The 22,810-nt window shown below is 49.0% G+C and overlaps 1 protein-coding gene across 2 annotated transcripts in view; it reads right to left on the reverse strand.

The window, feature by feature from the left end:
- The window catches only part of CUNH15orf40 (chromosome unknown C15orf40 homolog), a 77,049-nt gene extending 54,456 nt beyond the window's left edge, over nt 1-22,593 (reverse strand). Inside the window, exons 1-5 of one of the 2 annotated variants that reach the window (XM_036306230.1) lie at nt 22,441-22,593; nt 21,442-21,568; nt 17,782-17,909; nt 14,969-15,066; nt 9,951-12,093 (exon numbers count right to left, since the gene is read on the reverse strand). In XM_036306230.1, the coding sequence (XP_036162123.1) occupies nt 14,971-15,066; nt 17,782-17,909; nt 21,442-21,568; nt 22,441-22,554 (465 nt within the window). In that variant the 5' untranslated portion in view covers nt 22,555-22,593 and the 3' untranslated portion in view covers nt 9,951-12,093; nt 14,969-14,970. Of the gene's footprint in view, nt 1-9,950; nt 12,094-14,968; nt 15,067-17,781; nt 17,910-21,441; nt 21,569-22,440 lie in introns of those variants that run through there. The other variant, XR_004967165.1, reaches the window with a different exon arrangement.
- Nucleotides 22,594-22,810: the final 217 nt, after the last annotated feature.

A 22,810-nucleotide genomic window follows, 5' to 3' on the forward strand; every position in this document is an offset into this window, starting at 1 on the left:
AACTCTGAGCTGACTTGCTCACCTGTAAAATGGGAATAATACCTACCCTGCCACTCTCAGTTATAAAAATAAACGACCAAACACAAGAGCTTGAGAACAGAAACGAGAACTTTGTGATCATTAAACCACCAGTGGCACATAACTGATGCTGCATAAACATTTGTTGAATCAATCAATGAGAGGAAAGTATTTGGCAAAATGTAAAGCATAGTGTTCATATAAAGGATGTAGAATAACTGACTGAGGAGGTAGGCAGACTTAGAGTTGTTTTCCTTACATGAATTAAAATATTAATTAGCATATGAATGAGAAGCTACGGAAGCTGTCAGATTGCAAAAGTGGAGATGAGCTGTGGGTAATACCCCTCAGGTTTTAACATTTACAGGATGGTATGGGAGGAGCAAGTTAACAAATCTTCCCTCAAAAGTACCGTGACTTGGCTGGCCCCCTTGCAGGATGAAGTGCAAGCACTTACACAGGTGCCCAATGTTTGCTTTGTGCTTCAGAAGTAGAGCGGGGTCTCTCTGGGCTGACACGGGTGCAAGGGCAGCTCTAAAATCTCCCACCAATGTCTCCATGGGCTGATGGGCTAATCCAGTTGGTGTGTTTGCCCCTGTCCCTAAGGGCACAGAGACCCCCCAAATGTGTTTTAATGACCAGTTAGATCTTCCCTGGGTTTCAGTGACTTCTCCAGCTTCAGGGTAGCATATGATGATGTCATGGTGTTCTTTCCCACTGCCAGTGCCTGTAACGCCCCCTAAGGAGGTCCCCCGTCTTCGCCTGAATTAAGTAAAGCTGCTCAATTGCTAAAGGCCAAAGCTTTTTCTTTCCTGGGTGCTTTTTCTCATTTTAAAGTCCCTTCTCTACATGCGTTTTGTGTGTATATAAATATTATAAAGTGAAACAATACAAACAGGAATAATCTGCACCCAACCGGTGGTTATGGTCTGCTGTGTATGTGTCTCTCCCCATGCCCACACAATACAGAACCTCAGTTCTCGACTGTTCGAAAACCAAATCATTTTTTCCCATTAGAAATAATATAAATTGGATTAATCCAGTCCAGTCCCCCAAATGTTTCCCTGTGTTAACCTTTCTTATATACAGTACATGTCTAATGTACTGCTTAATCTACAAACACTTTATAAACAAAAAGGACATAAAATGAGGTTTGACAGTAAACTGACTCACACTTGCACTCCGTTGTCGCCTGAGAGGGGTGTGACTGATCACACAGTTAATCAGCATGAAAGGGTTGTGAAGCGAATTGTTCAAGATGGGGACATTCGAGAACTGAGGTTTGACTTTACATCTAAATTTGATATACATAAACATTTTCCATTTACTAAAGTGAGATTATATATAAAAATACACCCACATATATGTATTATTCTTTGTTTACACAACAAACAGGCCAGTAGTTATAGGTTAAAAACTAGTGCTTTAATTTTAATAACATAACATTTTACAGTATGTATTCACCACCGACAACGTAATTATCCTCCTATAGGTAGACAGGCTGTTTCCAGTTTTTTGCCCCTACAATGCTACATTGCTTTTGTCCTTATATCCTTTGGTGCTTTTATATGTTCTGTGGGGTAGTCTCAAAAGTAAAATTGTTGGGTGAAAAGGACTGGTATTTTTTCTTTTTATATTTTATTGATTTTTTTACAGAGAGGAAGGGAAAGGGATAGAGAGTTAGAAACATCGATGAGAGAAAAACATCGACCAGCTGCCTCCCACACACTCCCCACTGGGGATGTGCCCGCAACCAAGGTACATGCCCTTGACCGGAATCGAACCTGGGACCCTTCAGTCTGCAGGCCGACGCTTATCCACTGAGCCAAACTGGTTAGGGCAAAGGACTGGTATTTTTAATTTTAATAAAAGCTGCCTCATTTTATAAAGTACTGTAGCAATTTAGTCCTATCGGGGACACGTAAGTATGCATTTGTTTCTCTCCTCTCCCTCCCTAGGACTTCAACTTTTTGTGTAGGTGGCCACAGGCTTTTTTTAACTAGATGCCCAGTGCACGACATTCGTGCACTCGAGAGGGCGAGGTCCCTCAGCCCAGCCTGCGCCCTTCGGCAGTGCAGGAGCCGTCAGTTGGACATTCTTAGTGCTGCTGCAGAGGCAGCCGTGAGCCACGCTTCTGGCTGAGCAGTGCTCCCCCTGTGGGAGTGCACCGACCACCAGGGGGCAGCTCCTGCATTGAGCGTCTGCTCTCTGGTGGTCAGTGTGTGCCATAGCAACCGGTTGTTCTGCCGTTTGGTCGATTTGCATATTAGCCTTTTATTATATAGGATCAGAGAACTTTACTAGGTTGTGTCTCAGTGTTGATGATTCTTTGTCAGAGTTTCACCTGGGACACTGTGCCTTTCATTCTGTACATTTCTTATTTCTTCAGCATTTTCTTAATATCTTTAAATTTTTGTCTGTTCCATTTCTTTGGTTCTTAAGGGCTCCAATAATGATGTGCTGATATTTTACTTCTGTTCCTGTCATTTTCCTTTCTTTGCTCACCTTTCTGTCCTGCCCTCTAAATCACATGCCATGTTCAGCATCTTTGTTGTTCCCAACATGGCCTTTATTTTTAGGATATTTTTATTTTTAAATGTGATTAGCCACATTTCACGTGTTAAACAGCCACATGTGGCTGCCAGCTACAGTATGGGCAGCAAGGCACTAGAAGAAGACAAAAGGCTTGGAGTTTTATTGACTCAACTCACTTCCTTATTCTCCTCAGTGCTAATACCCAGGGCATCACTGGAGAAACCTAAGGCTCCAAGACAGAAAGTCACTGCAACAGTAAAACCACATCATGGTTGAGATGAGTTTCATGTGGAAATGACCAGAGACTATAACTGGTGCTGCGAAGTGTGGGTATCCCCTGCCCAAGCTCTAACAGCAAGGAGACTAGATGGGCACTGTGGCACACGGCTAGAATCTATATATATAAAAGCCCAGCGACCTTTAGGGCAGAACGACCAGCACGACAGGTGGCTATGACACGCACTGCAGCAGCCCACCAGCCCGCCCCCCACCAGCCCAATCAGCCCCCAACAGGAGGAGGAGCTGAAGTAGGGAGCAGGATGGGCAGCAGCTTGGCTGGAGTTGCAGGGCCGCAGCATGTACACTGCAGCTTCCCAAGCCCCAAGTCTGGGGGGTGGGGGTGGAGGTCAGCAGCAGGGAGAGCTGGCCGGTCCAGCCACCACAGCTCCATCGCCCCAGCTGCCGTCACCGAGCCCGGGACCGCCAGTCATGGCCGCACCGCCTGATCCCCAAGAAGAGCTGCTGCCACTGGCCGGCCCCAGTAGTTTGGGGACCGGGAGGAAGGGGAGGACGAAATGGTGACACCACAGGCAGGGGATTCTGGCTAGGGACTGGCACAGGGGCTGGGGAAGCAGTGCCCTGGGAACTGGGCTTGAACCCCACCCAGCCGCTGCCTGTTGTCATGGAAACTGCATCCACAGGTAAAGTGGGCAGGCGCCGCAGCCCGCAAATGACGTCAGGGATCCGAGCCCCCAGACTGCCCCCTCCCTGCAGTGCACCTCTGCACCTTCCTCGCGCTCCCCACCTTGAGCACCAATCTGCCCCCAGCCCCCACACACCCCCACTTCACAGGCAACTATAAATGTTAGCAGACCAGTTGAAAACCTGAATTTCATTTTCCCAAAGACTTGGAAGAAAATAAAACACTATTAATTATTTTTATTTAATGACTATAGCCCAGCGCACACAAAATCATGGGCGGTTAGGGTCCCTAGGCCTAGCCTGGCCTCTGCCACCCTGCGACGCTATGTGAAGTTCCCTGCCCCAGGACACTGCGCGATGCTCATTGCTCCGCGAAACTCCTCCGCGAGGTTCCACCCGCCCCTTGACTACTCTGCAAAGCTTGCTGCCACCCCGCGAAGCTCGCCGCTGGACGCTGGGCAAAACTCCCCCCACCCTGTGACTGCTCTGCTAAGCTCGCTGCTGTCCCGGGAAGCAGCCTGCCGCCACCACCGCCACTCAACAGTCCCCAATCCCACCTGCCACCCGCACCCCCCATGGCGAGCGGCTCAGGGGCGCGGGGGCGGGGGCGGGGGGGCGGGGCGGGGGGACTGAGAGGTGCTCCATGCACTTCATGGTGACCGGTCGTCCGTTCAGTTTTGATGGCACCTGGCTCTTTATGTATTAGGATTATTGTTCTGGCTTCAGAGGCAAACTGCAGCACCTGGTGCTGGAGTGCCAAGTTTCTTCTTTCTGCCAAGGGTTGGGGCTGTTAAGGGCCTCTTGGCTGGTTGCAATGATTTTAGCGGGCGTGTCTGCGCACAGCGTGCGCCAGTGACCAGGACGCCGACAACAAAGCAATGGGCAGGCCTGCTGCCCCTAAACCCGGCTCTGTCCTAGGAGAGATGACTACCGGCCCTTACCCATTCCCTCCACAAATCGCCACACCCTACTCCCTCACAGTTCCCCACCCCCCATCCTCCATTTCTCCCTCTCTCCACGCAGGGAACAGAAATCCCAGGGAGTGTGTCTAACTCAGGAGGGACAGCGTTGCCAGAGGGCGGGGGGGTTGCCTGATGCAGGGAGCACTGAAACTTGCAACCACTGCAAGTGGCCAGCCTGGCCGTGGTGTTACAGGACTTGGGTGGTGAGTGGGCGAGGTTCAGCTCACCAGCAGTCTGGACTCCCTGGGCTTTTGAAAATTGCCCTGGGTTCAGCTTCCCTTCGCCTGACTCCCCCGCTTTCAGACCAGAGCATTCGGTGCCCAGAGGGTCCGAAGCGTCCTGGCCCAGGATTGCGGGAGGCACGTTCGGGGAGGAGCCGCCGGCCTGGTAGTGCCGTTTTTCCAGGGACTGGGGAAGAGGGTGCTGTGCTGTGTGGTGGAATGGGAGCGTGTGGTTTTGGAAATGTAGCTTTCCAAGGCCTGGGGTGGTGGGCGCTCCCAGCGGAGGGGAGAGGCGGCGGGACTGGCCTTCGTGCTCTTGGTAGCTGCTTTAAGGGAACCCCTTTCTTAAGCCACCGCCTCGTACTGGTCATGCGGCGTGGCCTTCAGCAGCTGTAACTCTGCTCCAGTACAAGATCAGAGCTGAGAGAAAGAGTTTTGGAGAATGCATTGAATAAAATGGCAACATTCTGAAGGGAAGAGAAAAAGCAACTATCTCACAAGCAAAGAATGAAAAGACAAGACTTAAATCTGAAAAACCCACTTGTCCTATGTTAATTATTATAGGAGAGGGTGGGGGTGGGGGATGAGGGGAGAGGATAAGACTAAGATGGCTGCCCAGCCTGTCTTTCAACTTCTTCATCTAAGTGAAAACAAAACTCTTTATCATTGCACATTAAGATGGCAAAAGATAACAGGTAAATAAAAGTACCTTTCTTTGTTGGGTTGCCATTACCATTCTTTGATAAGGGCAGCTCATGGTTCAGAACTTTTATCCACCATCATCAAAGTAAATTATTTCTTTATAGACATGGCCTACCTCCCATTAGTGTCACCAAGGTCGGGTGGAATAGGGAAAGGAAACCAAGTGCCCAGTGTTCAGTAATACTATCCACTAAAATGAGTTGCTATTTATACAATGTTTATAACAACTCTGGCTATCACAAAGCAGGCACTTGCAATTTTCAACATCATCATCATCATCACTGTAGAAATACTGTACTTTGTTAGCTGTCATAGGGGTTTCCTATCCTAAGCAACAAATCTATATCTACACTAATAAAAGAGAAAGATGCAAATTGACCATACCTCCATGATGCCCACCAGCCAATCAGTATCCAGTATGCAAATTAACCCAACAATGATGGGTTACTTTGCATACGCAGGTGCCATGCGGTCTGGGTCCTGGGGTCGGGCGCCAGGCCCGCAGGGTCCCAGGACCATCGTGGCCCTGGGAGGTGAGGGTGTCCACGCCAAGCCATGCCCGCAGGCTCCTGGGACCTTCGCCGGCTGGGAGGCAAGGGCGGCCACGCAGCTTGATGGCAGACAGCAGGGCCTGCTTGGCTGTCCCCATCAGCAGGCAAGCACGGCCCATAGGCAGCTCTCAGCACAGCCTGGTTGGCCATCACTGCGGCGACCCAGGGAGCAGGCAAGTGGGCCCGCAGGCAGCACCCAGCACGGCCTGCTTGGACATCACTACAGCAACCCCGGGGGCAGGGAAGCGCAGCCCGCAGGCAGCTCCCAGCACGGCCCACTTGGCTGTAGCCACGGCGACCTGGGGGCAGGCAAGCAGGCCCTGCAGGCAGATCCCAGCACGGCCTGCTTTGCTGTTGCCAGGGGAACCCGGGAATTGGCAAGTGTGGCCAGCAGGCAGGGCCCAGCACAGCCTGCTTGGCCACCGCCGTGGCAACCTGGGAGCAGGGAAGCGCGGCCCACAGGCAGCACCCAGCACAGCCTGCTTGGCAGTCACCGCGGTGTGGAGCAGGCAGGCCCCGCAGAGCAGATAACCATGTGGAGCGGGCCTAAGCCAGCAGTGGGACACCCCCTGAGGGCTCCCAGACTGCAAGAGGGTGCAGGTCAGGCTGAGGGACACCCCCCCCCCCGTGCACAAATTTCATGCACTGGGCCGCTGGGGGGTGTGTGTGTGTGTGTGTGTGTGTGTGTGTATATATGCACCTAATATGCCAAGTGCCCCCTCAGGAGTTCAACCAACCAGGAGTTCGACCACCATGGGGTGGCGCAGAACTAAGGCAGGCCCCGGCCGGCAGCTGGAGAAAGGCCCTGATCAGCCCTGATCACCAGCCAGGCCCAGGGACCCTACCCAGGCACGAATTTCACGCACTGGCCTCTAGTCTATCCTAATATGTAAAGAGCCAGGGTCCGTAACATCCAAAACGACTGGAGGGACGACTGAACGCCAGGCTGTGTGCGCAGCAGGCACGGGTGGGCGGGGACTTGTAGCAGCGGGGATGGGGGAAGGGGAGGCGAGGCCCTGCGGAGGGCAGCCTGTACTCCCCAGATGGCAGTGGCGGCTGTGAGCGCTCCTGATGGCCTGCAGACGCTGCTTCAGCTCGGCCTGCAGGCTCCACTTGGTACCATTCACAGCCGCCGCCATATGCTGTGGCATAAAACAAACAGTGTAAGTTAACAGAAGCGTAGGTACCACCTCCATGCCACACCCTCACTTCCGTCAGTCCCACCAGCCCTGAGGCGCCCTCCTAAAGCTGTTTCCAGCGAGGCCAGTGGGAAGATCCCACCCTCAGAGCGCCTGCGGCGGCAGTGAATCCTGGGTTGCTGCAGTGCCCGCGGAGGCAGGGAGTTCTGGGTCGCTGCGGTGCCTGCAGCAGGAGGAGTCTGTGGGCCCCACGGCAGGAGGGGGCTGTGGGTCCTGGCCAGCTGGGGCACAGTAGAACTCTGGGTCTCCTGCGATCGGGTGCATGGCTGGCCTCCAAACCAGACCCTGACAGGAGGGAGGAGGGCAGGGGAGGGAAGTTGGGGGCGAGATCAGGCGGGCAGAGGGCAGTTAGGGGTGATCAGGCAGGCAGGCAGATGGGTTGGGGCAGGGGTCCTCAAACTTTTTAAACAGGGGGCCAGTTCACTGTCCCTCAGACCGTTGGAGGGCCGGACTATAGTTTAAAAAAAAAACTACGAACAAATTCCTATGCACACTGCACATATCTTATTTTGAAGTAAAAAAACAAAACAGGAACAAATACAGTATTTGTATTTGCATGTGGCCCGCGGGCCGTAGTTTGAGGACCCCTGGGTTGGGGCAATCAGGCAGGCAGACAGAGGCAGTTGGGGGAGATCAAGCTGGCAGGTGAGCGGTTAGGAGCCAGCAGTCCCAGATTGCGAGAGGGATATCCTAAGGGATCGGGTCTAAACAGGCAGTCAGACATCCACCAAGGGGTGCCCAATTGGAGAGGGTGCAGGCTGGGCTGAGGGATCCCCCCCCCCCCCCGCATGAATTTCATGTCCCAGGCCTCTAGTATATATATATAAAAGCCTAATATGCTAAGTACCTGACCGTTTGACCGGTAGCTATGATGCACACTGACCTCCAGAGGGCAGACACTCAACGCAGGAGCTGCCCCCTGGTGGTCAGTGCACTCCTACAGTGGGAGCGCCCCTCAGCTGACTGACCTGGCAAGCGCAGCTGTGGCAGGGTAAGCCTCTCCCATAGACACTCCCCGTGTGCCCCTCTCCCATCCGGACCAGGACTGGGACTAGAATCGGGACTGACCAGACGTGAGCCCGCAGTCACTTCTCGGTCATGGGTGCACCGTTATCGCCCTAGGATGGGTGCGCAGAGACTGCAGCAGAGCGGCAGCGAGCCTACTGAGTGGCGGCGGTAGCAGACGCAGCAGTACCAGGATGAGCAGGAATGGTGCAGCGCCCGGCCCCAGGCTTGGGCTCCTCCCCAGCTGCCTGTCACTTTGCGCACTACTACAATCCTTGGGGGATGTTTGACTGCCAGTTTCAGCCTGATCCCTGCAGGCTAGGCCGAGGGACCCCACTGGTGCATTTGTGCAACAGGCCTCTAGTTTATATATATAAAAGCCTAAGCAACCATCCGACCATTTGCCCGGTAGCTATGACATGCAATGACCACCAGGGGCAGGTGCTCTGACCAGTAGAGGAGGGTGCCTGATTCCTCACAGAATTGGCCGTGGGTTAGGTTGCTGCAGGAGCATTGTAGGCCCTGAATCTGCTTCACCCACACCCTGGACCCATCAGGGTATGTCGGAGGCCTGGTGCACAGATTTGTGTACCAGTGGGGTCCCTTGGCCTGGCCTGTGCCCTCTCGCAATCTGGGACCCCTCAGGCAATATTGGAGAACCAATTTTGGCCCAATCCCCGCAGGCCAGGCCAAAGGACCCCATCAGTGCATGAATCTGTGCACCAGGCCGGTTTTGGCCCAATCCCCACAGGCCAGGCTGAGGGACCCCACCGGTGCACAAATCCTTGCACCAGGCCTCTAGTAGGGATTATAAAATGCTGGAAAAAAATCTTACCAAGTGAATTATAAGGACAGTCTAGAGAAAGCCTATGTGGACAGAAGTAGGTGGGCTCCTTGAGCCTAGAAAAAGGGAGTTCCTATGCCATAAATCATGAGGGCCCAGCATTGTCCCAGGAGAGGGGTTGATGGGATATAATGGGCCTATTCCTGCGGCAGAAAAGGGATGGTCATAGCTCCCTGACCCAGGCCCATAATTTCCTTGGCTCTGATCCCAAGATCTCTAAGTAGACTCCAAGTAACTGGCTTCCTATGAAATTTCCCAAAGGAACAGAATGTACCCACTAAAGGATGCCAGTATGCAGTCTAATTGGCAGGTGTGTTCTTGAATCAAGTTAATAAATTTGGCATCTGGTTTAAGATATTAGTTTCTGTCAATTGTCCAGCCCAATTCCATTTTCAAAAATGGCAACTAAAAGGGGTTTCTGAAAGCTGCAGAGTTGAGGGAGGCATTTGGGACCATGCTGACTCCACTATGGCAGTGACCCTGAACTTCTGAACACACAGCTGGCCTGGGTTAACACCACCTGGGTTAACACCACACTCTGGCCTGAGCTAAACTCAAAGATATGAGGGGACCAAGCCTCAGGAGTACCTCTGAGAGGTTGAGATAAAAAGGATTGCTGGTATCAGGCACTGCAGAAGTGATTTCCTAATAGTGCAGTTCAGTTCCTTCAAATTATGTGGCTGCTTTTGCATTATGGTGCCACCTCTTGGATGTAAATTGAAAATCTAGATTTTACATTTTGTAGTCTCTAGGCACGTTTTAAAAAATAATATGCCCTAGCCTGTAGACAGAGTGCCGGCCTGTGGACTGAAGGGTCTGAGGTTTGATTCCTGTCAAGAGCACATTCCCGGGTTGCGGGTTCAGTCCCTAGTGGGGAGCATGCAGGAGGCAGCATATCAATGAGTCTCTCTCATTGATGCTTCTATCTCTCTCTCCCTCTCCTTTCCTTTCTGAAATCAATTTTTAAAAAAAATCTGAAGCGGGAGCCATGGGAGATTCCAAAATGTATATTCTGCAATACAGTTAAAGGAACTACTTAACCCAATCCCTGAATTTGTAAGGGGGTAGGGGGAGCCCACAGCCCAGAAAAGAACTGCCTCCAAAGTTGTGTTTTTAACTGTTTGGAATTTTGAATGCAAAGGTGTCACTTACACACTCTGGTTCTCTCTCCAACCCCTCGCTGGCGAAGGAGGAAAGGCCCACAGAATCAGGAGTCCAGGTTTTGCTTTCTCAGGCTCTGTCAATGGAGGCAAAACCATGTACATGCCTTAATTAAAAAGTACATTATTGCTAAAAAATGCTAACCATCATCTGAGTCTTCAGGGAGTCGTAATCTTTTTGCTGGTGGAGAGTCTTGCTTTAATGTTAATAGCTGCTGACTGACCCGGGTGGTGGTGGCTGAAGGCTGGGGTGGCTGTGGGAATTTCTTAAAATAAGACAATGAACTTTGCCTCATCGACTGACTCTTCCTTGCATGGATGATTTTTCTGTAGCACGCGATGCTGTTTGATAGCATTCTACCCACAGTATAACTTCTTTCAAAATTGGAGTCGATCCGCTCAAAGCCTGCTGCAGCCTCATCAACTAAGTTTATGTAATATTCTAAATCCCTTGTGGTCATTTCAACGATCTTCACATCATCTTCACCAGGAGCAGACTCCATCTCAAGAAACCACTTCCTCTGCTCATCCATAAGCAGCAGCTCCTCATCCGTTAAAGAGCTATCATGAGATTGCAGCCATTCGGTCACATCTTCAGGCCCCACTTCTAATTCCAGTTCTCTTGCTATTTCCACCATATCTGCAGTCACTTCCTCCAATGAAACCTTGAACTCCTCAAACTCATCCGTGAGGGTTGGAATCAACTTCTTCCAAACTCCTGTTATGGTTGATGTTTTGACCTCATCCCACGAATCGCGGATGTTCTTAATGGCATCTAGAATGGTGAATCCTTTCCAGAAGGTTTTCAATTTACTTTGCCCAGATCCATCAGAGGAGTCACTATCTGTGGCAGCTATAGCCTTACAAAATATGTTTCTTAAATAATAAGACTTGAAAGTTGAAATTACTCCTTGACCCAGGGGCTGCAGAGTGGATGCTGTGTTAGCAGGTATGAAAATAACATTAATCTCATTGTACAACTCCTTCAGAGCTCTTGGGTGAACAGGTGTATTGTCAATAAGCAGTAATATTTTGAAAGGAATCTTTTTTTCTGAGCAGTAGGTCTCGACAGCGGGCTTAAAATATTCAGTAAACCATGATGTAAACAAATGTGCTGTCATCCAGGCTTTGTTGTTCCATTTATAGAGCACAGGCAGAGTAGCTTTAGCATAATTCTTAAGGGCGGTAGGATTTTCAGAATAATAAACGAGCATTGGCTTCAACTTAAAGTCACCAGCTGCATTAGCCCCTAACAAGAGAGTCAGCCTGTCCTTTGAAGCTTTGAAGCCAGGCACTGCCTTCTCCTCTCTGGCTATGAAAGTTCTAGATGGCATCTTCTTCCAATATAAGGCTGTTTCACCTACATTGAAAATCTGCTGTGTAGTGTAGCCACCTTCATTAATTATTTTAGCCAGATCTTCTGGGTCACGTGCTGCAGCTTCCACGTCGGCACCTGCGGCTTCACCTTGCACTTCTATGTCACAGAGTCGGCATCTTTCCTTAAACCGCATGAACCAACCTCGACTGGCCTCAAACTTTTCTTCTGCAGCTTCCTCACCTCTCTCAGCCTTTATAGAATTGAAAAGCGTTAAGGCCTTGGCCTGGATTAGACTCTGGCTTAAGGGAATGTTGTGGCTGGTTTGATCTTTTATCCAGACCACTAACACTTTCTCCATATCAGCAATCAGGCTGTTTTGTTTTCTTATCACTCGTGTGTTCATTGGAGTAGCACTTTTCATTTCCTTCAAGAACTTTTCCTTTGCATTCACAACTTGGCTAACTGTTTGTCGCAAGAGGCCTAGCTTTCGGCCTATCTCAGCTTTTGACATGCCTTCCTCACTAAGTTTAATCATTTCTAGCTTTTGATTTAAAGTGAGAGACGTGCGACTCTTCCTTTCACTTGAACACCTAAAGGCCATTGTAGGGTTATAAATTGGCCTAAATTCACTATTGTTGTATCTCGGAATAGGGAGGCCTGAGGAAAGGGAGAGAGAGAGGGGAACAGCTGGTGGGTAGTCAGAACACATACATGTTATCAAGTTCACCATCTTATATGAGTGTGGTTTGTGGTGCCACAGAACAATTACAATAGTATTATCAAAGATCACTGTTCACAGATCACCATAACAAATATAATAATAATGAAAAAGTTTGAAATATTGAGAGAACTGCCAAAATGTGTCACAAAGACACAAAATGAGCAAATGCTGTTGAAAGAATGGCACGGAGAGACTTGCTCAACACAAGGGTGGCCATAAGCCAGCAATCTGTAAAACACCCTGTATCTGTGAAGTGCAATACAATGAGGTACGCCTCTACACAAGGGTGGCCATAAGCCAGCAATCTGTAAAACACCCTGTATCTGTGAAGTGCAATACAATGAGGTACGCCTGTACACAAGGGTGGCCATAAGCCAGCAATCTGTAAAACACCCTGTATCTGTGAAGTGCAATACAATGAGGTACGCCTCTACACAAGGGTGGCCATAAGCCAGCAATCTGTAAAACACCGTGTATCTGTGAAGTGCAATACAATGAGGTACGCCTCTACACAAGGGTGGCCATAAGCCAGCAATCTGTAAAACACCGTGTATCTGTGAAGTGCAATACAATGAGGTACGCCTCTACACAAGGGTGGCCATAAGCCAGCAATCTGTAAAACACCCTGTATCTGTGAAGTGCAATACAATGAGGTACGCCTGTACACAAGGGTGTCCATAAGCCAGCAATCTGTAAAACACCCTGTATCTGTGAAGTGCAATACAATGAGGTACGCCTGTACACAAGGGTGGCCATAAGCCAGCAATCTGTAAAACACCCTGTATCTGTGAAGTGCAATACAATGAGGTACGCCTGTACACAAGGGTGGCCATAAGCCAGCAATCTGTAAAACACCCTGTATCTGTGAAGTGCAATACAATGAGGTACGCCTCTACACAAGGGTGGCCATAAGCCAGCAATCTGTAAAACACCCTGTATCTGTGAAGTGCAATACAATGAGGTACGCCTGTACACAAGGGTGGCCATAAGCCAGCAATCTGTAAAACACCCTGTATCTGTGAAGTGCAATACAATGAGGTACGCCTGTACACAAGGGTGGCCATAAGCCAGCAATCTGTAAAACACCGTGTATCTGTGAAGTGCAATACAATGAGGTACGCCTCTACACAAGGGTGGCCATAATCCAGCAATCTGTAAAACACCCTGTATCTGTGAAGTGCAATACAATGAGGTACGCCTGTACACAAGGGTGGCCATAAGCCAGCAATCTGTAAAACACCCTGTATCTGTGAAGTGCAATACAATGAGGCACGCCTGTACACAAGGGTGGCCATAAGCCAGCAATCTGTAAAACACCCTGTATCTGTGAAGTGCAATACAATGAGGCACGCCTCTACACAAGGGTGGCCATAAGCCAGCAATCTGTAAAACACCCTGTATCTGTGAAGTGCAATACAATGAGGTACGCCTGTACACAAGGGTGGCCATAAGCCAGCAATCTGTAAAACACCCTGTATCTGTGAAGTGCAATACAATGAGGTACGCCTGTACACAAGGGTGGCCATAAGCCAGCAATCTGTAAAACACCCTGTATCTGTGAAGTGCAATACAATGAGGTACGCCTCTACACAAGGGTGGCCATAAGCCAGCAATCTGTAAAACACCCTGTATCTGTGAAGTGCAATACAATGAGGCACGCCTCTACACAAGGGTGGCCATAAGCCAGCAATCTGTAAAACACCCTGTATCTGTGAAGTGCAATACAATGAGGTACGCCTGTACACAAGGGTGGCCATAAGCCAGCAATCTGTAAAACACCCTGTATCTGTGAAGTGCAATACAATGAGGTACGCCTGTACACAAGGGTGGCCATAAGCCAGCAATCTGTAAAACACCCTGTATCTGTGAAGTGCAATACAATGAGGTACGCCTCTACACAAGGGTGGCCATAAGCCAGCAATCTGTAAAACACCGTGTATCTGTGAAGTGCAATACAATGAGACACGCCTGTACACAAGGGTGGCCATAAGCCAGCAATCTGTAAAACACCCTGTATCTGTGAAGTGCAATACAATGAGGTACGCCTGTACACAAGGGTGGCCATAAGCCAGCAATCTGTAAAACACCGTGTATCTGTGAAGTGCAATACAATGAGGTACGCCTGTACACAAGGGTGGCCATAAGCCAGCAATCTGTAAAACACCCTGTATCTGTGAAGTGCAATACAATGAGGTACGCCTGTACAAGTCTTGGTTATTCTTTCTTACTTTTTCATAAAATGCTCAAGGGCTTCAAAAAGATGCAGAAGACATTTTTGCATAAAGATAAGCGTCTTATGATACAGAGTACAAATATATTGGCAAGCTTTCCTGTCACTTGTAAACTGGGTTAGAAGGCAATCCCTAGAGTTCCAGAAGTGTTGCGGAAATATTATCATTTTAATTTACAATCAGGATAGAGTGTATTCAAGTGGGAGTCAAGGGATCTGGGTTCTAGCTGTCATTCTGCACAGCGTGATCCTATCTCTCAACTCCGGGATATCAGAAGCACCATCACAAAATGAAAGGGGCTGAATCAGGCCATCTTGAATAGCCTACCCAGCTCTGTTATTCTGCAATGCCATGAAATCAGAGCAACATGTTCCAAGCCACCTGGGGTCAGGGATCTTAGAACCTATATTCAATGTGCAGTACCTTTAAAATTTCTACCTCTTTCTGGAGACCTGTTCTTATTTAAATACCTTTATTTTACATGTTCTTCTGTGCATTTAACTGCATTTTCCTATTTAGCAGCCGCTTCATCATTAGCAATAAAAAAAGTTTCTCAAGGACGTATTTTTTTCTTTCTTACTTTTATTTTTTTTCAACTTGCTTTTCCAATTTCTCCAAGACCTCCTCTGGAGTTGTGGAGGCCAAAAGCTTCACCACTTTTTCACGAGATTTACTGCCCTGGATTAAAAGGAAAAGACAGTGTGAGGATAACATACTAAACTGTCTAACACTATTAGAAACAGACCTCAGTTGTATGCATTGCGGACATTGTGGGGTTCTTACAGGTGACCTGCAACTTTCCTGACGGCTTCACTGCCACTTTCTCCTGGCCATTGTGATCTAACCAAAGTCTATCTCTTAGATTCCACCTTATTATAAATTTTATAACTCTCCAGGGTTTTTACCTTCATATATCAATTTTTGTAATAATAAAAGCTGGGCATTAAAATTCTTTAATGAATATGGAATCCAGATGTATAGTATTCTGGTTTCCAGTAATTCTTTTGTTTAAATTAAAAGTGAAAATCAGCCCTAACTGGTTTGGCTCAGTGGATAGAGCATCGGCCTGCAGACTGAAGGGTCCCCGGTTTGATTCCAGTCAAGGGCATGTACCTTGGTTGTGGGCACATCCCCAGTAGGGGGTGTGCAGGAGGCAATTGATCGATATTTCTCTCTCATCGATGTTTCTAACTCTCTATCCCTCTCCCTTCCTCTCTGTAAAAAAATCAATAAAATATATTTTTTTAAAAAGAGTGAAAATTATTTTTTAAATTATCAAAACAAATATTGCAATTTCATATGAACTTTGTATAAAAATAATTCCAAGATCAACCAAAGGACTTGTATGCATGCGTATAGGCCTAACCAATGGACACAGACACCAGGGGGGTGAGGGCATGAGTGGGGGGATGGGGGGCTATTAGGGGGGGATAAGGACACATGTAATACCTTAATCAATAAAGAAAAAAATAATAAAAAATAATTCCAAAACACAGAACAAATTGTTACTCTCTATGCTGTTACACATTTCTGAAAATTAAAAAAAAAAAAAATTCACATATTAAGTGCTGTGATTCCATAACCACTTAAGGCAACTATTGAAAACCATTTGTTTTGAAACACATCCTTTAAAAAAGGTAAATCGAGGCAGGGATTTATCTGATTGGGTAGAAGTTCTCAGGTAGAAGAGTGGGGAGTGCCTTACAAGCAAATAGCAGAGCATGCACACTGGCAGAAAACCAGAAATGACCTGCCAACTATTGTGGACAATGAGGGACCTGGTGTGCAATGGATTTTCAGGTGCAGCCTATTAATCAATGACTGAATGCCAGCTGGAACCTGGAGGGGAGCTACAGAGTGTAACACTGGAAAACAAGTTGAGCTTTAAGAGATATAGACGGGGCCGGGTCTCACTACTGCAGGTTCTATTTCAGTAATTCTAGGGCAGTGATGGCGAACCTATGACACGCGTGTCAGAGGTGACACGCGAACTCATTTTTTTGGTTGATCTTTCTTTGTTAAATGGCATTTAAATATAGAAAATAAATATCAAAAATATAAGTCTTTGTTTTACTATGCGTGCAAATATCAAAACATTTCTATATGTGACACGGCACCAGAGTTAAGTTAGGGTTTTTCAAAATGCTGACACGCCGCGCTCAAAAGGTTCGCCATCACTGGTCTAGGGCAGTGCCCAAGAACCTGAGTTTGAGAAACCATTCCCAGGTGGTCGCGATGTCCACCCCTAGTGCAAACCTGTGGTATGAATGACTTCATAGGAGCTTCTCCCCGTGAGCACGGGTAACGTGCAGGACCAGAAACACTTGACGGGCTCACTAATGGAGATGCCAACAGTACGAACCATTCTAGATTGTTTATTACGGTGACTCGAAGGAAGAGAGGAACGAAATTAATCCGACAGAAAAGGTACAGGAGAAAGTGCTGGAAATGGTGGCCACTGAGGAATGTAAGAAGTGTGCATGGACAGTCTTAGTAAGGATTGATGCAGCAGAAATGAAGGAGATGGGATAGGAAGAATTCAGATTTTAGATTTTAGGGGTTAAATGAATATGACAATGAAAAACAACTAGTTTTTCAATTACTTGGAAAAGAAAAAAAATCAGTACTTTTTAAATAACAAGTGTAATAATCAAAGATATTTAAATATATTTTATTGAGTTTTTTAAAAATATATTTTATTGATTTTTTTACAGAGAGGAAGGGAGAGAGATAGAGAGCCAGAAACATCGATGAGAGAGAAACATCGACCAGCTGCCTCCTGCACATCCCCCACTGGGGAAGTGCCCGCAACCCAGGTACATGCCCTTGACCGGAATCGAACCCGGGACCTTTCAGTCCACAGGCCGACGCTCTATCCACTGAGCCAAACCAGTCTCGGCTATTTTATTGATTTTTTACAGAGAGGAAGGGAGAGAGATAGAGAGTTAGAAACATCGATGGGAGAGAAACATCGATCAGCTGTCTCCTGCACGCCCCCTACTGGGGATGTGCCCGCAACCCAGGTACATGCCCTTGACCAGAATCGAACCTGGGACCTTTCAGTCCACAGGCCAACGCTCTATCCACTGAGCCAAACCGGTTTCAGCAATAATCAAAGATTTAGCCCTGGCCAGGTGGCTCAATTGGTTGGAGTGTCACCCTGTAACCAAAAGGTTGTGGGTTCTATTCCTGATCAGGGTACATACCTAGGTTGCGGTTTCAATTCTTGGTCAGGATGCCGTATGCGAGGCAACTAATTCCTATTTCTCTCTCTCTCTCTCTCTCCCTCCCTCCCACTCCCCGTTCCTCTCTCTCTCAGAAAATCTATAATAAAACATACCCTCAGGTGAGGATTTTTAAACAAAGATATAAAAGCGAGAAAGAGATACCTACCTTATCTAAAACCACATCACTCTTCCTGAGTTCTAAGACCTTGGAGAGATACCGACAGAGCTCAGCGTTAGCCTCCCCTTCCGATGGAGGTGCTGCAATGGCGACACTCACAGCTTCGGTTGTCAAATCTGGAAGGAAAGCAGCACGCACTTTATCCTTGAGGAGTTCTTCTTTGGGAAGTGAGAGCATTTTGTAAAAGAATCTGCATTTGCCTGGCACACAGTAGGTTTTTACCGTTAGATGCAGAAATGAAGAATTAAACTAATCAGGTGTAAGGGGAACATAAACATGATAAATATGCCTTCACTAAAACAGAAAACGAATTCAGAGAAGAAAAACTATGTTGACGCTGACGAGGATGGGCCTAAAGAATCCTGGGCAGCATGGGGCGGTGAGGGCCTGGGGCGGGGGGTGGGAGCAGGCTTGAGGGGGTCAATGAGGGGGAGAAAGGGGGACATATGTAATACTTCCAACAATAAGGATTTATTAAGAAAGAAAAACAGAAAAGCCTGGGCAGTATCCTGGATTTAGGCAACTGGAAAACACGCTTATCTGACAGGAAGTGCTCACGGAGGGAGTCAGGAGCCGGGGTGGAGGCCCAGCAAACATCCCTGAAGAAGGATGAACAGGGCGGCTCCCTGGATTGTACAGGGTTGTTCAGTTTCCTCATCAGGACAACGAGAGCACGGGGCTACATTTGTCTCGTATGTGAAATGCCTCTCTAATGTTTTCAAACCGTAATGTGTAATAAATATTTACATAACACATCCACTAATTTTCAGGGCACACGAACATGTTTGAAGGACTTTACAAATATGAGCTTGTGTAATCCTCATAATAACTTTATGAAGGTACTGATACCAATATTATCTCCATTTTACAAATGAAATAGGAATCAAGATGAGTGATGTTGTGAATCAAAAATAAACTTAAACCCATGCTGTGAAATCCAGGGACAATGAACACTGCTTCGGAACAGACTCCCCCATCAATACTGCATTGACAAAGAGCAGCCTGCCTGTTCTTTCTGAGAGAGAGAAGTATTTGCTCAAAGCAGTTTGTAAGTGAGCTTGAGCTGGTCCTATACCTGGGGTTACTCAGGCATTTCCACACACTCACACCTTCCCTGTGTGAACAACCTGGCCACAGGATCCACAAGACTGAGGAAAAGCCCTAGCCCCGTGGTTGGCAAACTGCGGCTCGCAAGCCACATGCGGCTCTTTGGCCCCTTGAGTGTGGCTCTTCCACCAAATACCACATGCGGGTGTGCACGTACAGTGCGACTGAAACTTCGCGGCCCGTGCGCAGAAGTCGGTATTTTGTGGAAGAGCCACACTCAAGGGGTCAACGAGCCACATGTGGCTCGCGAGCCGCGGTTTGCCGACCACTGTGCTGGTTTGGCTCAGTGGATAGAGCGTCGGCCTGCAGACTGAAGGGTCCCAGGTTCAATTCTGGTCAAGGGCACATGCCCAGGTTGAGGGCTCAATCCCCAGTAGGGAGCGTGCAGGAGGCAGCCGATGGATGAATCACTCTAATCATTGATGTTTCTATCTCTCTCTCCCTCTCCCTTCCTCTCTGAAATCAGTAAAGAAATATATATATATAAAAAAAGAATGAGGTAAAACAACTATCCTCTCCTGTTTCAGATTCTAAGGTGTACATTTTCTCACATTTTAAATAAAGTGTTTGATATAGATTTTGCCTTTCTTACTGGTGCATAAAATACTTGTGTACCTTGCAGCGGATGGCATCTTAGACCTAACGAAACCTGGTATTCCAACAGCAGACAGTGCCCACAGCAATACTTAGAAAACACTGGCCAAGGAGGGTACGGCCAAGCGGGCATAGTCAATCACACAACCAGGCCTGGCACCCCAATTCTGAGGTCTAATCTTCACAATATTTTTTAAAATTGGAATACAGAGCTGTAGAGGTGAAAAAGACCTTCAAGATAATTCAGATCGCCCTAACTGGTTTGGCTCAGTGGGTAGAGCATTGGCCTGCGGAATGAAGGGTCCCAGGTTCGATTCTGGTCAAGGGCATGTACCTTGGTTGCAGGCACATCCCCAGGGGTGTGTGTGTGCAGGAAGCAGCTGATCAATGTTTCTCTCTGATCAATGTTTCTAACTCTCTATCCCTCTCCCTTCCTCTCTGTAAAAAAATCAATAAAATATATTTTTAAAAAAATTTCAGAAGATAATTCAGATCAATGGTTCTTAAACTTTTTCCCTCACTCAGAATTTCCTGCCCCCCCCAATACACCACACACACACACACACACACACACACACACACACACACACAGCAATTTCCCCTGAAATCCCATTTAAAACAGACGTAAACACAGCTTCTCAGAAACCTGGGCTATTGGCCTCCCCCTTTGCCCACCTTTTGGGCTCCAGGCAATAACTTGAAAGCTTTTAACTTAGTCCAATGATCCCATCAAACAGATGAAAGACCTGGACCCAGAAATGTTTTCTATCATTCTGATTTAAAACAAGTTCACAGGGGAGCTGATGAACTCTGCCTCCTTGGACCAATGATCTTTAAACTCCACCAAAATGTCTTCTTTCTTTCTCAGGCCAATGTCTCTAGTTCTGGAACAGGACAAACTACTAATAAGCGACACATGTTTATGTGTCCTTTCTAAAACATCCTGATTTAAAAAAAAAGGAAAGATATGCCCTAACTCAGTGTTTCTCAACCTTCCTAATGCCGCGACCCTTTAATACAGTTCCTCATGTTGTGGTAACCCCCAACCATAAAATTATTTTCGTTGCTAGTTCATAACTGTCATTTTGCTACTGTTATGAATCGTCATGTAAATATCTGATATGCAGGATGAATTTTCATTGTTGCAAATTGAACATAATTAAAGCATAGTGATTCATTACAAAAACAATATGTAATTATATATGTGTTTTCCGACGGTCATAGGTGACCCCCAAAGGGGTGGCGACCCACAGGTTGAGAACCGCTGCCCTAACTGGTTTGGCTCAACGGACAGAGCGTCAGCCTGCGGACTGAAGGGTCCCGGGTTCGATTCTGGTCAAGGGCACATGCCCACGGGTTGCGGGCTTGATCCCCAGTGCATGGGGCGTGCAGGAGGCAGCCGATCCATGATTCTCTCTCATCATTAATGTTTCTACCTCTCTCCCTTTCTCCCTTCCTCTCTGAAATCAATAAAAATATATTTTTAGCCCTAGCTGGTTTGGCTCAGCGGGTAGAGCGTCAGCCTGCGGACTGAAAGGTCCCAGGTTCGATTCCGGTCAGGGGCATGTACCTTAGTTGCGGGCACCTCCCCAGTAGGGGGTGTGCAAGAGGCAGCTGATGGCTGTTTCTCTCTCATCAATGTTTCTAACTCTCTATCCCTCTCCCTTCCTCTCTGTAAAAAATCAATAAAATGTATTTTAAAAAAATATATATATATATATATTTTTTTAAAAAGTATACCACGGTTTGTTTGTTTTTTTCATCTTTTACACATTGGCTTTACAACTGTACATTAGAATTTAGCATCTGGAAATGAAAAGGCCTCTAACTGTAGATCTGGACAACACACCTGCCTGGACAGGATAAACTCCCAATAACCAAAGCTGAGGGAGGAGGGAGGAGGGAGCCCCGGCTCCCAGGGGCGCCCACCACGGCGCTCGGCGGTACCTGTCACGGCATTGTGCTTAGCGCCCGGCTTGGCGTGGATGGCTATGGTGACACAGCCTTTGGCATCCACTGCCACGGGGCCTAAGGGAGGCAGCGCTTGCTCTGGCTCCTTGCTCTGGCTTTTACCCTAAAACGACAACAACAACCACACGACAACTTCACAGGTTGAAAAACATGTCCCCACACACGTGGTCCTTCCACCTCGAGCCAAGGCAAACCGTCGGCGCCCGGGGAATTCGGGCCACATGGCTCCAGCCTTCTTCAAGGCTCCAACCAATGCCGTCCCATCAACCCCACGCACTTTCCTCCGTCCTGATGGTCTGGCCCTGGCTCCGGACCTCAGCGCTGGCTCATGGCCCCCGTCCCGCCGAGGCAGGGACCACGCGTGCGGCACGAGCTAATGAATGAATGCGAACTAAACCCGGAAGCGCCTCTGTATGTGAATTTGGGGGGAAAGCGGTGGCCTTTCAAAGGCCTGCTGTGCAACATCAGTTGTTCTAGGACTTTTCGTCTGGCGCACACGGACTCTGCGCCGGGCAGCCTGCAGGCAAAGGCTGTGTGTCAAGGGGAGTAAGGGCCCCTGGCCCCGGCCCCCTGGGAGCTCGGGCTGCAGGGAGGCACCGCGCGCTGGGCGTCACTCCCGGAGGAGGAGGGCTGACCGGCCGGGGCACCCCGGCACCTCGCCGCGGGGTCTGGGAGACCGGCCGGAGTCCGCCCTGCAGAGGGGGCGCGGCGAGTCCCCGACAGGAGGGGTGCGGAGGGAGGGCGCAGAACAAAGCCTGGGGGGGCGGGGGGGGGGCGCAGGCCGAAGGCGCCTCCAGACTCACACCCGCCCGGCGCGGGGGGCCGAGGCCGGCGCAGGCAGCAGACGCGGCCCAGGGAGCCCCCTGGCGGAGGCGGCCGGCGAGCGAGGCGGGAGCGGGCGGCCGGAGCCCCCACCCGCGCGGCCCGCGCCTCTCCCGCGCCCACCCCTCCGCGGCCGCGGGACTCGCTACTGGCCTTGCTCGTCGCACCAGCTTTCTTCGGCATCTCGGCGCCAGCAGGGAGCCGGCCGGAGGCCCGAGCACCAGGTCCCGCCCCGAGCCGCCTGAGTGCGCAGCCGAGCCGGAGCATCCTCCCCGGGGAGGCGGCGGGGCGGGCGGCGGCGTCGGAAATGCCCTCTGCGCCTGCGCACACCGCGGGCGGGAGCGGCCTCGGGAGCTTCGCCCTCGGCTCCGGCGCGAGGGCGACACCTGTCGGTCGGCGGGAGCAAGACTTCGGGATTCTCCAGAGCAGCGGCTCTCAACCTGTGGGGGTCGAACGACCCGTTCACAGGGGACGCCTAAGACCATCGGCAAACACATAATATAATTACATATTGTTTTTGTGA

Source organism: Myotis myotis, unplaced genomic scaffold (genome assembly GCF_014108235.1).
Source record: "Myotis myotis isolate mMyoMyo1 unplaced genomic scaffold, mMyoMyo1.p scaffold_m19_p_40, whole genome shotgun sequence".
NCBI lineage: Eukaryota > Metazoa > Chordata > Mammalia > Chiroptera > Vespertilionidae > Myotis > Myotis myotis.